Raw genomic sequence first — 15,663 nt, forward strand, 5'->3', positions numbered from 1 at the left:
AAAATAGTTCCTGGCTTTCTGAATGTAATCGCGGAGGAGCAAAAAGGTGTGTCGCAATTTTGACTTGAACAGAGAAAATCTAATTTTCCACTCGACTGAAATGTGAGCTCCTCCTGGAGGCAGACCGGTCGCTGCGACGTTATTCACAAATATGTGAAATTGTGTTTGCAGGAAGTTAAATTGCGGTCGCACTTTAATGCATTTAAGACATGTTTATGCTCAGAGCCCTTAAATACTCTCATTATGTCCTGTCATCTGTAACTGATTTGATTCACTTTCCCATCTTAAAAAAAAATAAAAAATGAGAGAAATAATTAAATTAAAAAACATTTGTTTGACAGAAAACACATGTGACAAGAAAGACATCCATGGTTTAAATAATTAACATTTTCCGTGGAAAATGTGGACAGAAGCTGGTCTAGTTCTGGCTCTCACCTGCGTCACCTGCTCTTTCCTGGCCGGCGTGCTGTGGGCGACGGCGGCGGGCAGTTGTTCCGGATGGTTCTGAGGTGAAGTCGGTTCAGCTGCTGCTTTGGAGTTTCCCTTCTCCGTCTCCTTGCTCTCCTGCTGCTGCTTCGCCTCGGAGTCTGCGCCCGATTCTGTCGTCATGGTGAACAACGCTGTGGCGGGAAAAAAAAAAAGGGTTGTTGAGAACCGATTGTGTTCGGACTGTGTACCAAACACAAATGTATGTAGTACGAAGAAGGAGTGTCTATTGCCAAGAATATGGTGATACGAAACATATCACAATACATGGGCAACATTACGCTATATCGTGATGTAGTGTGATACTGGAACTTTATATTTGTAGTATTGTCGAACAGTTTATTATATTCAAAAATTTGCTACAAAAGTTTCTAGTCAACTGTATCATCTTGTCCTCAGTCATTGCAGGGATCTCACAGCATTTGACTGTTCCTTTGGCAAAGGAGGGCGCAAAGACTGCCATCTAGTGGCCTGTGTAATATATATATAAAATACAGATTTGCTTTTTTTGTGTTAATGGTTTGTTATTTTCACTTTTATATTGATACAGTGCTTTAGGATATCTATATGGTATCGTAAAAAAAAAGATTGGGATATGATTGTGTATATAGTACACTATACAGCATATCTATACATTATTTATATATTTTTAATAGTGCTGTGGAATATCGATAAGGAATCATAACAAAAAAAACTAAAACCTCCACAATATTTCTGTCTATCGATGTTTTCTTACAGCCCTAATAGAAAGACTGAGCTCTCCAGAGTAGACTTTTAGTGGAAGAGGTTCTGATTTATTAATATTCTGCTTCAGTTCTGCCCTTTAAAACTCAGCTACACTTCATCTTCTGATAAATCCATCCATTTAAACCTACAAGAAGGTGACATTTCACATAAAAAGTAGTGATTCACACAGTATTTGACCTCTATAGTCCGACATACACGTGATGTCCGAGCTGCTTTATGACGGTTTCTTGTGTTGACATTGTGCGAGTGTGATACGCGTCACAATAAAAGCTCCTCCGGGGCCGACGGCTGACAATCTCCTAACAAGAGGAAACATCTAATGGCTTGTTATGCCCAACAGAGATGACAGCTAGAACGGCCACAGCAAGGGGCCTCTGTGGGAACTCGACCCACGGGCGTCGAGCATGAATGTGTGTAGGACGGCGGCAGAATTTGGGGTTTGGAGTCAAGATGCCTGTCGTGCTCCCGCCGGCCTCTCGCTCCCTCGGCTCTATTTATAGGGTGGTGTTTACTTGGCGGAGGGAGGATCCCTGACTCTGAGCCCAGGCTTGGGGACACCAGTGTCTGGATCAACACAAACAAGTAGCGTGACATCAGTGTGAAGGCTCAGACACAAATCTAGAGTTTTATCCAACCGAACCTGTTCTACTGTCTTTCAAGTAGTTTTCACCAACAACACTTCATCTCCTCATTTACTGTAAATATGTCTTTCACATGTTGGTGTATTTTACCATTTGAGCGAGGGGTCTCAAACTTTATTTTTAAATTCCAAAAAGAAAAACTATTGTGCATATTTCCTGGTCTTTTATTCTTTGGCTGCACTCGGCTCAAAAGTTTAAAGCGAAACCTAATATTCCATTACATTCATTCCTCTCATTTCCATTGCTTAATTCGAACCATCCGTTCTCGCATGTCGACCTTTCTGCCGTTATTCTGTCTCGATAGATTTCATACTTTCGGTCACGGTCAGAAACTACATTTGGTGCAGATGGTCATCTCCATGTCCAGCTGTCGGCATCAGGGCAGGACACAGAGCGTCCAGATTAAACAGCTGGAGATGAAGGAGTGAACGCGTCACTGCATAGCATTCATTCTTTTATCACTAATAATTCTGCTCTATTACAACGATGACTCATCTCTGCCAAAGTTTATTAAAGGTGGCAAACCATAATGAACTCATCTTGATTACGATAATGAGCTTCATCCTTTCCTTATATCCCAGTCATAGAAAAATGGAAATCAATTTTGACTTGCAAAAGATTAACAGATTTAATCGTGGAGCCAAATGACGCTCGACTGTGAAACCAAAACCATTTGACTAGTAATTACTTTGAGGTCTTGCGGCAATAAAACAAACTAAAAGCCCCGGCTGGTGTGTGGAGCTGAGAGGTCATGGGTCACTCCAACATGCTGATCTCATTCTTCGCTATCGAGATGTAACTTCAGGTGTCGTATAAAGATAGTCCGAGAGATTGTGGAATCTTTATTGGTGGATGAACTCTTTTCTTAGATGTGACATAGTTTATGGCATTGAGGTTTTTGGAGGGAACAATTTAATGATTTGTGTATTGAAAGGTTACACATAGAGTTTGATATTGTAATTTATTTTATGTAAATATTATTCCTAATCATTGTTAAATTATTGTAGTTATAATAACAAACTTCTATGGTAAACATTTTGCAACTTTATACCAACATTTATATGCTGAATTAATAATTCTACTGTATTGAATTTAGATGTATTTTTTAACAATTGGAACAACAATATCAAAATCTACATTAAAAGAAAATCAAAGTTCAATATATTTTAAAAAATGCTGATAATACAGAAACAAGACGAAACAGGTGACGATGTCACAAGATACAAATTCCACCTGGGTTAATGAGCAGGTTTTAATGGCCGATTCAAGTGGATCCGACCAGTCGTGCCACTCTGTAATCAGCCGACAACCTTTGCTTCCATTAACCCGTGGACGGAACAGGAACTATACAGCGAGGGAGGAAACCAACACCATAGAAAAGGAGGAAGAAAACCATTCAGTCAGTGGTGACAGGCTCGCTTCACAGGGCCACACAACAGCCCACACAGTACGTTGTGTGTGGCCCTCACTGGTACATTATGCATCCAGAAAGCTGAATTCATTAATAGTGCCACATTTCAATTGGTAAACAGGCACAGATGCACTATTGCAGCCTCAGTAATTGTTGCAACAGTTAATCCATGAATATAATTTGGCCTCTTTTTAAAAATGCAAATCTCTGCATCAGTCCATTTTAAAAGCAGAGAAACTGAGGGTTCAGCCGCATAGATAAGAACTCAAAACTCACATGATTGTTTATCACAAAATATTCATCCTTTTGTTTTCTGTTCGAAGCACCAACAACAACAACAAAAAACAATCTTAATGATCTTATCAACAACTTCCTTATTCTTCAACATAACAACAGTATGCATACATTTTTTTCTTTTTCTTATCTTCTTTTCAACAAAGACATAGAACAGGTTAATTCCTGAGATGATCACGGTCATCTTCAGGGTCAGGGCCACCTGAGGTCACATGGCTTGAATAACCACTAGTAAACATTTGACCTTTGAGGTGAACGTTTGCCTTTGAAATAAGATCTCATACATAAACTGGGAACATGTGTCGTTACATGTTATGCGACATCTTATTTACATCACATCTATTTATCTGGCCCTCATGCAGTCAATGTCAAGCATTTTAACTTAAAAAAAATTTTTTTTAGATAATTAAATAACATACAATAATTTTGTACTTTGAAAAGTATAAGTATTTCCTAAATATTGTTTATTTTGGTCAAATTAATTAGGAAATATTTTAATATTTGCACAAATTTGTTTTCTCACACATTTAAGATATTAGAAATGCTACCGTTATTATAAAGCCATTTATAAATAACATTATATAAATATATATATATATATATATTTATATATATATACACACATAATCTTTCACAGCGTCTTTCATGTATTGTCAATAAAGTAATTTTTAAAAATCTAATAAAATTGCTTAGTCGTTTGTTTTTATTCTTTTTGTCAGTCTTAACTAAAATTTTAAAATAACTTGGACTATAGAATTTTAAAGAAAATTGTTTTCAAAACCCCCTTATTATGTACTGGCCAATTGACGGGTATTATTTGTCTATTGCTGTTGAATTATGGTCTAAAATGGCTAAAGTATGGACCTCAGGAAAGGTGAAAGGATGGGCCAGAATAGTAATCTGATGATAATAAAGTGTCATTTCTCAGATGGTGGGAGCGAGTAGATGAATAATTGAAATTCACTTCCTTCGCACAAGGTAATATTTTTGAAATGTATACAATTATCTGCCAATAAATAATAGTACATAAAGCCTGGTCGATTAAAGAAACTGTCAGAAAATCAATCCAGATGAGAAAGAGAATCACGCGTGAAAGATATTGCCTTTTCAAATGTACAATGGAGATAAATCAGACACTGGCTGCATTTCATAATTGTCCACAGACACTGAGTGCTCTGGTGCCACGCTGTGCATAAAATCTCAATCTTAAAAATCCATTTGTGATTGTCACACACGCGCCCGTTAAGTGGGCTCTGCTCACACTCAAACCAAGCCATCTGTTCCTGACCACCATTAGATTAAGCCCTTCACAGCTGGGCCCATCCCCGGACTCTCCTGTTCCCCTCGGAACAAGGACTCCCCCGGGGCTCGTGAAAGATGCTCGAAGGAGACTAGTTGGCGTTTTCACGTCGCGGCTGATTTTTGAAGTAGCAACAAGTTTTCCAAAGCTGTTGCGGGGGTGACAGCTGTCGCACATCTCCGCCACTGTAATAGGAAACCATGTTGCTGCTCAACCACTTAAATGAGACGCGTCTGTTGAGGGGTAACTGGTCCCCGAGTGCCTTCAAGCACTCAATGGAAAACAGCCGCAGATGATTTGGCATCACTTGGTACTTGAAGGTGTTAATATCCAAGACACTGAACGTTTCTGTGACTGTTATCACAAACAGAAAACAACTCATTTCTGCTACTGCTTTTTTTTTTAACTCATCAAAAAGCAGAATCCACTGCCTAGTAATAAATGCATTTAAAATACTGGCAGGAATTCATTCAGTGATTTCATGACATATGGTTAAGTTATCAATGTTGGCAAAGTGTAAAAGGAAAATCCTGGTAGGACGGTCGACAAATTCTTCCTCAATTCAATAATTCTGCATATATTTTCCTGGAACACTCCAAAAAGAAAGGTTAAAAATAAACCTTCTGCAGTTTCAAATACTGAAAATGTCCAGACTTTGGTTTAATCATTTGAGTAAATCTCAGTTCATTTAGAATTTAATTTAGCAGTTTAAAAAAAAACAGAAGAGACCTCCCAAAAAAAAAAAAAAAAAACTCTTGAGACACCGTTTAAGTTTTCCCTCTTCAAAAACATGTTTAGGCCTCAGAACTACTTGAACTCTTTATAAAAAAAACAAAAACATAATTATAACGACATTAATACGACAAATAGATGGACAACGGAAGATGTTAACATTAAGAAAATATATTTGAAATTACAAATAAACATGTCATATGAGGTGCTATCACTCAATTGCCTCAGTAACGGTGAGCTGAACAGTTAAGTAATGGGACAAAAAACAACCTACGTGGTTCTTTTTATGTGTTTTCTATCGATTAGGTTTGTAAAATAAGGCAAAATTGTCTGGAGTGAAAGTGGACTGGACATTGTTGCATACTCAATAGATGGTGGAAAGTTATTTTAGCGTCTAGAAGCTTCTTTGTTCCCTTTCCAAACGTTCAGCCAAACCACTAACAAGATTGAAGTAAACAATCCACTCTTCTCCAGCAGTATTTGGAAAGAGACGACTGGACGCACAGAGGTGAAACTGTGCCGAGCAGATTTTTTTTTGCTGAGGACGCCATAAATCCTGTCAGCTTGCTGCTGCGTTTACATTCTTCACATTACTGTCTTTTGCACTGAGCAGTTCAGGGTTCGGAGATGACTTCAATGTCTTGATTGTGTACTCGAGTGTAAGACACCAGTGTGTCTCTGTTGCACTGTTGCTGGCACCTTTGTCTCGAAAAAGAAAAGCCTGAAATACGTGTTTGGAGCCGGTTGAGCGTCCGTTTCAACGCAAGGGAAATCCTCAGTAAACGTGAAAGATTAGACGCAAATCTGTGACCATAATGAGAACATAATGAGAGGAGAGCCCGGGACGGACCGGGGAGGATTGAAAGGGCTTCGGATTAGTGCGGAGCAAATCAAAGACGACTTGATTAGAATTCCTTCTGACAAATACATGCGTAAGTGTGAGTGATTGATCTAATCGGGGGGGATAAGTGCGACGAAAGTCATCCAGAAGTAACATAACCACAGACATATGTTTCATGGAAATGCAAATGTTCTTCTAATAAACACAAACTCAGTGATCGTTTCAATGCTAATAGGATTATTTTCATGTTAAGTGAGAATTATTGATGGATAAAAACATCGATGAAAAGATGTTACCTTTGGAAAACATTATAAATCATACCTGGATTTTCAACCTTCACTTTCTACAACACAATGAAAACGCCTTCTTTTTTCTACAGTCCCACAAGTTGGGATGTGAATGATATAATTACAACGACAAAAAGTGGTGAGGGGCCGAGTCTCTTTAAAACAAGTTGTTTAAGAGAGCTTCTACAAAAACAATCATCCAGATAACAAAAGAAAGCTCACACAGCGGAACAATTTACATGCAAAGGAGCCATTTTAAGCTACTTATTCCTGACAGGCTTTTGGGAAGAAAAACAAAAGAGGTTGATGCTATTCTTGTCAATGACCCAGTTATATTCCTCTACTCTGGATACTTGATGCCTCCATGTGCATTTCTGACAGCTAATGGTAAGTAGAAAAAACAGGTTTTGACTCGATAAGATATCGATAAACAATTACGTGATAAGAAATATTGTTGGCGACAGAAAAATCAATACTTGCTAGAGCATTCATGTTCAACGCGTCATGTTAAGACCTCTGAAAACATGAATGTTAAATGTATCTCTTTAATAGCAGCACATATATTTGGCACACCCATGGAAAGAAGTTTTAGAAAGTCATCACACAAAGAGGCAAACTTGAAAATACTTAATCAATCACACAAGGGGACAACATCTTTCAGCACTCTTGGTCGCGGGCCAAACAAACTGTCTCCAACAGTATCCAATTCCCATCAAATTAATTTATTAAAAGTTTCACAGTGATTGGAAGTATCTGTACAAACATTGACATCAAAAATCTATGTTGATCATCTTAACTTAACCATTAGCATCTGTATAGGTCACGGTATCAACAAGAACCTACTTTGATTTCAGCCAACAACAGGCCATTAAATGACTCAGGGGACCAGATTTGGCCCTTCTGACCTTGAGTTTGACGCTGAAGAATATACATTTATTGAAAAGCATTGAATTCATGACACTTGATAAAACACCAAAAGATGTCGAATACTTTTCTTGGTAGTTTCCAAATAGTTTTAATGACATTTGGAAACAATTTTTTTTTGGAAACAGTCTTTGTGACTGTTGTTTATCTAGGTAATGGGTTAAGGAACTGAATGGGGCCACATTTTATACTTAGACAGTTGTAAGGGGCTGTCATGCCAAACAAACAGAATTACAAAAAAAAAAAATGAAGCTTCATTTGAAATGAAAACTTGACCATGAAAATGTTAACGACAGGTTAAAACTAAGCTTAGTTTTTTTTTAATATACTCAATATAAATTATGAGACAAATCGCCATAAGATAAACACATGTTACACACAAATGTGTTCTTAAATCAAGTACAATCAAAATAGCCAGTTGTCAGCAATCAGTTTTGCAGTTTTACTCATGACCTCATGAATACTGTCAAAGGGCCAAACATGGCCCCCCGAGGCTGAACTTAGCCTAGGTCTGATCTAGGTTTTCAAGCACTCTGTGGGCCTGATCTAGCCCACGGGCCACATACAAATGCCTCCATCCTGCACGTCCGCCATGTCCCTCTTATGATGAAGCTTTGACAAGAGAATTTTTTTTTTTTTTTTTAAAAGAAGTGTTTCAGGCTAAATCTTGCGCATCCACAAGAAAAAGAAACAGGGCATTTTTGCCAAAAAAACAAGCTTAGAATCTAGATTTATTTAATATTTCTCCGAACAATTTCTCACGTCAGGGCTTCAAAACAGGAGGGACGTTACAGACCAGCAGTATATTTGGATGTTATTTTGGGTGTGTCGTTTCAGAAGAACTAAAGTGACATGTCTGTAACTCCAAAAAGACAAATATTTATCTGAAAATTCTTCAAACCCTTAGTGGAAATAACAAAATAACAAGTATGTGATGGTAAAGTTCAATAGAAAACAGTGTTAAATAAGTGGTATGAGCATTAAAAACTACATATATACTTGTTTAAGAGTCATGCGAGTCTAAAATTGTGTGAGACTCTACAGGAGCTCCACAAGTCCACAGAGGTTATCTGGGGTGTTCTTGCTCAGTATTGTTCCAGAAAACAACAACCCTCTCCATAAATCTAGCAGCAAGTTCCTCAGACATGTACACATGTCACAACAGAGCTGTGGGTCAACATCCCTCCGCGACAAAGACATGGTTGTCAAGCGACAACAACAGCTCAGTGTGTGCATCTTTAAATCGTCAAGTCAGACTCCGGCCATGACTGCGAGGATGCTTCAGCCGAGGATCCAGATCACAGTCATAGCCACGCCTACCGCACTGCAGATCAAAAAAACAGCCCACGATTCCATCCAAAAAACGGGCGACAATGTCACGGATCCGGCCGGAGTCGCATCAGCAGATGCTAATAATGACCGGCGGTGACTCAGCGAGTTTTATTAGCTTAAACGAGCTAAAAATGCTATGATGATGATTCGACTCGTTTGATTCACGCACTTCAGAAAACACTATAAATCACGTGGAATTATCTTAACCTGGTTATAATTCTTGCACGAACAAACCATATATTTCTTTAAAAATCCATTTTTGTTCACTTTTCACTTTTTCTTTTTCTTCGGATACAAAAATCCTTGCATTTGAATGACGTCCGCGGCAGATGTGGACGTCAATCGCATGACGACACGGCGAACACAAACACAGCGCGTTGTTTTTTAAATAAGTACAAACGAGGTTAAAAGTGGTAAATAAGAGCGTGTTACCGGGTGGAAAGCGTCCTCGGTGGAGCGGGTTTGGCGAACAGAATTCGCGGCTTGTGTTTCCTGACAGCGGTGCTTCTCTGCTGCAGCTCCTCACAGCAGCCTATCAAGCTGCTCCGCCGCCGAGGATTCTGGGAGATGCACAGCAGCACACCCCCCTGCGTGACCGCGCGGCGCGGGCGGCGTGCACGCGGAGCCAAGCAACCGATGGCACCAGATTTTAAAAACAATTTTTTATTTTCATATTCATTTTATTGACTTTGCTTCACCACTAATTTACATGTGTGGACAATTAAAAGTATAAATAAATATCCTTTATTAATTAAATATACTAACATGCTTAATTACAATAATACATAAGTAATAGGAGTATTTGTGTACAGAGAGTCAACATAGAATTCAGACCAAAACAAACAGTAATTAGATTGTTTGAAAGAGCAGACAACAACGTGTTATTATCGTGTAACACATCATGTTGTTGCTATGTCACTTTGTTATTTGTCAATAATATTTAAAGTGACTCGTTCTCGGAGACAGCTACACGTTATTATAAGTAAGATTAGAACGTACTTGCCGTCCAAAAAACAACTGTATTACCATTTTCCCCAATGTTACTTGGTGGAAATATAATTTTTTTTATTTTGGGTTAATATAAAAAGAGACAAATAGTATATATATATAGTAGGTTTTTTAAACCACAATATTCAATGATAAAATATTTAGTTTTTTCACACTTGTTTAAAATACAGCAGAAAACTGACCAGAAACTGTTTCCTTCAACTGAGAAAAATCTCTAAACTGAGGAAAATCATGTAACAACATGATCTGGAGTTTTTAATCCGTGCGTTTGTGTCGTTTATACTATTGTTTGTTTTCATGTCTAAACAAGAAGGATCTGTCTCGCCTGCAGTTCATACAAAACTCTGCAGCCAGAAATCTGAGCCGCTCTAGTAGAAGAACTCACATTTCCCCGATCCTTAAAACTCTTCACTGGCTGCCAGTTTCTTTCAGGACCTTTTTTCCCTGATTTTCTGGGCTTCCCGTGTTTGTCTTATGTTGTCTTGACTTTTTAAAGTATATATTTTAACTGTGTATTGTTTTCAATTGTTAAAGTGCTTTGGGACCCTGGTCTGGAAAGATCTTTACAAACAAACATTACTTTACTTACTTTCTTTAAACCACAATAATAAATCATTCAATATTTGGGATAGAGCAACACATGTTTTCTTCTTAAAGATGAATTTGTACATTATCTCTGACACAAATTAAATATTTTCAATTAATTAGATTTAAACGAAATAATAGATAGTTTTTTCTTTCCTTTTTAGATATAGTTATTTTTTCAGAATATTACAAACACATGTTTTTTGTTTCAAGATAAAATTACACAAATAAACGAATTAATTAATTAATTAAAAATGTTATTACAAGCATATATTACTTTTTTAAACATTTAAATATTGATTAAAGGTTTATTATTTATTTTAGAGAAAGACAAATCTATGAAGAAAAAAGTTAAATGAAAAAAAAAAAATCGATAAAATATCTATATTTTATAAACCACAAATAATTAAACATTTTGGTTTTAAAAAAAAAAACTGTACTTTATCAATAATATTTCAACACAACTAAATATACAACTAAATGTATACATTTCATTGATAGAGAGCGCTTTTAAAACATTAAAATAATGATAAAATTTGGAAGGGTTTAAAAACCGCAAATATATGAATAACGCTGAGGTAATATTTACAAAAAGAAAAGAGTAAATAAAAATAGAGCATTCTTAAACAACCGTTAATTACATATATATATATATATATATATATATATATATATATATATATATATATTTAAGAGAGGGTTTGAAAGCCAGAAAAGGAGAAAAAGTAAATAAATCTTAGTATTAATTCAGTTTTTATTTGAACTGGTGATTTATTTAACATTGCATTCATACTTTATTTAAGTCTCGAAGGTTCAATATAACAACAATTTGAATTGTTATTGTTTAAATTGAAAGTTCAAACTACAAACCAAAAATATTTGAATACAAAAACTGATTTTTTTCAAATCAAAATGATGTTTCAACAACTTCAAAGAGGATCTATCGAGTGTTTCTAGTCACTGAACCAACACCAGCTTTGAAACCTGAAACACGACGTAGGATCCGCTGAGGACCGGGGAACACGACGGGCACATCTGCCTCTGAAACAACTCAACACATGTGGTCTACAAATCCAGACTTTAAAGTCGGTTTCTAATCACCGCCCGGGGTCGTTCTCCTGCAGGGGATTGTGGGTTTTCTCCTCCCGCCTCCCAGTGGGGAACTCGACCTAACTGGGTCAAACATTTGACTTTTTATTTCCTTTTAATGGCTCACACACCACGGTAGTGGCGCGACACACACTCGACAAATATAGACGTGCACGTGTAGACTCGCGTCACGTCTTTAAATAGTGACACACTCGCTGTTGACTGATACAACGACGTGATCGTAAACACACTGATACTTGTTTTTATGCAACACACTGAGAGGATTCACAGGTGTTGTAACAAGATGACATTGACCCGTTTACCCTTCAACATATTAAAAACAAACAATTTTTCAGGATCATGTGTTTAGATTTTAATCATTTTTTTAAACTTTAGATTATTTTTTAATTAAATATTTTAAATTTAACCACATTAATTATGAATATATCTATGTTTCTGTTAACCTCTTTGGTTTTTAGTTAAAAAATAAAATAAAAACTTTTATTTAGAAATGTATTTAAGAAGAAACAAAACAAAATGATAATAATAATAATAAAAATGAAATAAGTACTTAAAACTGACGGCAAATAAATATGTACACTTTGGAAAATATGCTTTTTTATAAAATATACATTTTTAAATAAAAACTTTTTCTACAAAAGGAATATTTCATAAAAAATAAGGAAGAAGTTAATTAAATAAATATGTTAACATTATAAAATGTATTTTTATAAGTTAATTTCCTTACAACAAAAGTAGTAAAAATTAAATAAAAATAGGTATTAAAAAACCCAAAAACGTTTATCAAAAATTGGATACGGCAAAAACATTTTTTAACTATGGAGTAAAAAACAAAGTAATCCAAAAAAGACTAAATGTTAATAGGAAAAAAAAGTAAAGAATTAAAAAAATTAACTGCAACAAAAAACAATTAAAATATACCTTCTTTTTGGAGGTAATAAATAATAATAAAAATAATTAGACCAAAAATGAGAATTAAAATGACATGATATTTTCAAGATGACATATTTGTCTCAACACTAATGTACTGTAATGACACATTATCTCTCAGAGAAGCAAGTGAAGTCCTGTACAGTGTGATCAATAATGCGGCTGAGGAACCTCTCAAATATCTACGGATCAGAGTGAAAGTTTTGGTCTCAGTGAAGCTACAATGAAAAAACTCCACTTCGAACATCCGATGCTGTCGCCGTGGACAGATCCAGCTCGATCAGCAGAACCAGTCAAGACGCCCAACATGTGATCTCTGGACTTTGCTTATGTAGCTGCTTTAGTCTTCACTTTTTTTTCTGCTGCGTCTGGACGCCGACTTCCTGTGCTGCCCCTCGTAAACTCCTGCCCTTGACCTTCTGCTCTCAAGTGCTGACGGATGTTTCAAAGCTCTTGACGAGTCGTTACAGTTTTTTACTGTTACAAAGGTCAACCGACGTGAAAACTCTCCTGACTCACATGTAGTAAATGTTGAAGTCTTCCTCTCCAAGATGCAGTAAGCTCTGAAATCTGGGCGAACGAGAGGTTATGAGAGCGGAGTTCATTATGACGTGACATCAATCCTCCTCCAGCCAGCTGTAATCATGCCCGCTTTGTTTATACAATGAGTCCTTTGGAGGCGGAGACTTCCGGGATTGATGACAAGCGGTGACACACCTTGACGTTTGACCAATCACAGCAGATTGGTTGTGGTTATGGTCAACAATAGCTCATCTCCAGAACACTTAAATACACACATTTTTGAACTTTAAAATCTAAGAAAAAGTAAAATTATTCTTAATGTCAACTTTTATCGACAGACCACATTTTTTTAATGGTAAAACCAAATAAAGTTTGTCTTATTTTAGTTTTTTGTTTAAATAGATCCATCAATCACTTCTCTATGAAGAAAAAGCTCTTGTTTTTTAATGTTCCACTGTGTGTGTTTAAACCTTCCTCTATCTATACTACTGAACGTATATTTATTAATGTTCATTTCGCTATCATTTTATATTTATCATTGTACTTATTTCAATTATTTCAAATATAATTTATACTATATCTTAAACATATATATTCTTTTATTTCTGTTGTAATTGTTTATTTTTTAATGTATTCTTGTTTTTGTAATTCTTTTTTTATCAGTGTACCATATGGACAAATGCAAAGATAGATATTTACTTACTATTTACTATTAATCTGAGGAGAGAAATATACATTTTTAGCAGCATTCAATTTAAATTAAGTGGGTTTTTTTTTTTTTTAAATATAGTGCATAATATGTTTGTATGGTTCATCTTATTGTTAACTAAAGGAAAATACTCATCATCATTATTTCTGTGAAACTACTTTTTGATCTTTTTTGTTTCTGTTCATATTGTTTTTTCAGTTGATATTTCCACTTTCCAACATATCTTTAAACCTTTACAAAGTGTTGTTTACATTATGTCTTGCAAATCTTTTCATTATAATTGTGATGTGATGTGAAAAGATGTTTGAGGTTGTGACTTTTTTTTCGCGTAAATTGCTGCTGTTTTTTCTAAAGCAATTATTGTCATTCTTGAGTTGACTAAAGCTGGGCCACATTAAGCAACTTGGCGTGCCTGGTTTGGCCCTCAGGCCTCGATTTAGTTACAAGTGGTTTCCACCCTAGTGACTGAGGGCGAGAGGATACAATGACTCAAGAGGCTTTTAAAGCTGATGTTTAAATATATTTTGGTTTCAATACAAATAAAAGCAGTTACGACTGAGGACGAGAGGATACAGTCGACTCCAGCTGCTTTTAAAGCTTAAATTTGGATATATTTTGGTTTGAAAACAAATGAAAACAGTTACGACTGAGGACGAGAGGATACAGTGACTCCAGCAGCTTTTAAAGCTGACATTTGGATATATTTTGGTTTCAATACAAATAAAAGCAGTTACGACTGAGGACGAGAGGATACAGTGACTCCAGCTGCTTTTAAAGCTTAAATTTGGATATATTTTGGTTTCAATACAAATAAAAGCAGTTACGACTGAGGATGAGAGGATACAGTCGACTCCAGCTGCTTTTAAAGCTTAAATTTGGATATATTTTGGTTTAAAAACAAATGAAAACAGTTACGACTGAGGACAAGAGGATACAGTCGACTCCAGCTGCTTTTAAAGCTTAAATTTGGATATATTTTGGTTTAAAAACAAATAAAAACAGTTACGACTGAGGACGAGAGGATACAGTCGACTCCAGCTGCTTTTAAAGCTTAAATTTGGATATATTTTGGTTTAAAAACAAATAAAAACAGTTACGACTGAGGACGAGAGGATACAGTCGACTCCAGCTGCTTTTAAAGCTTAAATTTGGATATATTTTGGTTTAAAAACAAATGAAAACAGTTACGACTGAGGACGAGAGGATACAGTGACTCCAGCAGCTTTTAAAGCTGACATTTGGATATATTTTGGTTTAAAAACAAATAAAAACAGTTACGACTGAGGACGAGAGGATACAGTGACTCCAGCAGCTTTTAAAGCTGACATTTGGATATATTTTGGTTTAAAAACAAATAAAAACAGTTACGACTGAGGACGAGAGGATACAGTCGACTCCAGCTGCTTTTAAAGCTTAAATTTGGATATATTTTGGTTTAAAAACAAATAAAAACAGTTACGACTGAGGACGAGAGGATACAGTCGACTCCAGCTGCTTTTAAAGCTTAAATTTGGATATATTTTGGTTTGAAAACAAATGAAAACAGTTACGACTGAGGACGAGAGGATACAGTGACTCCAGCAGCTTTTAAAGCTGACATTTGGATATATTTTGGTTTCAAAACAATTGACAGCATTTACGACTTTGTCAAAGGAATAAACTGAGTTTTTTTTTTTCACACACATATTGAGTCAAAATAATCAATCCGACAACCTTAAGGGAATTCTATTGACACCAGGATTCTTGGTCAATAATCATCGTTTTATGTCAATTAGATGAATCACCCGCGTGAGTCCAGACACGA

General features: G+C 36.0%; 1 protein-coding gene across 1 annotated transcript in view; it reads right to left on the reverse strand.

The window, feature by feature from the left end:
* LOC148064088 (band 4.1-like protein 3) overlaps window positions 1-9,546 on the reverse strand; it is a 35,319-nt gene extending 25,773 nt beyond the window's left edge. Inside the window, exons 1-2 of the mRNA XM_087810372.1 lie at window positions 9,428-9,546; window positions 436-620 (exon numbers count right to left, since the gene is read on the reverse strand). Of these exons, the coding sequence (XP_087666498.1) occupies window positions 436-609 (174 nt within the window). The 5' untranslated portion in view covers window positions 610-620; window positions 9,428-9,546. The remainder of the gene's footprint in view (window positions 1-435; window positions 621-9,427) is intronic.
* Window positions 9,547-15,663: the final 6,117 nt, after the last annotated feature.

This window comes from Callionymus lyra, chromosome 16 (genome assembly GCF_982586985.1).
Source record: "Callionymus lyra chromosome 16, fCalLyr1.hap1.1, whole genome shotgun sequence".
NCBI lineage: Eukaryota > Metazoa > Chordata > Actinopteri > Syngnathiformes > Callionymidae > Callionymus > Callionymus lyra.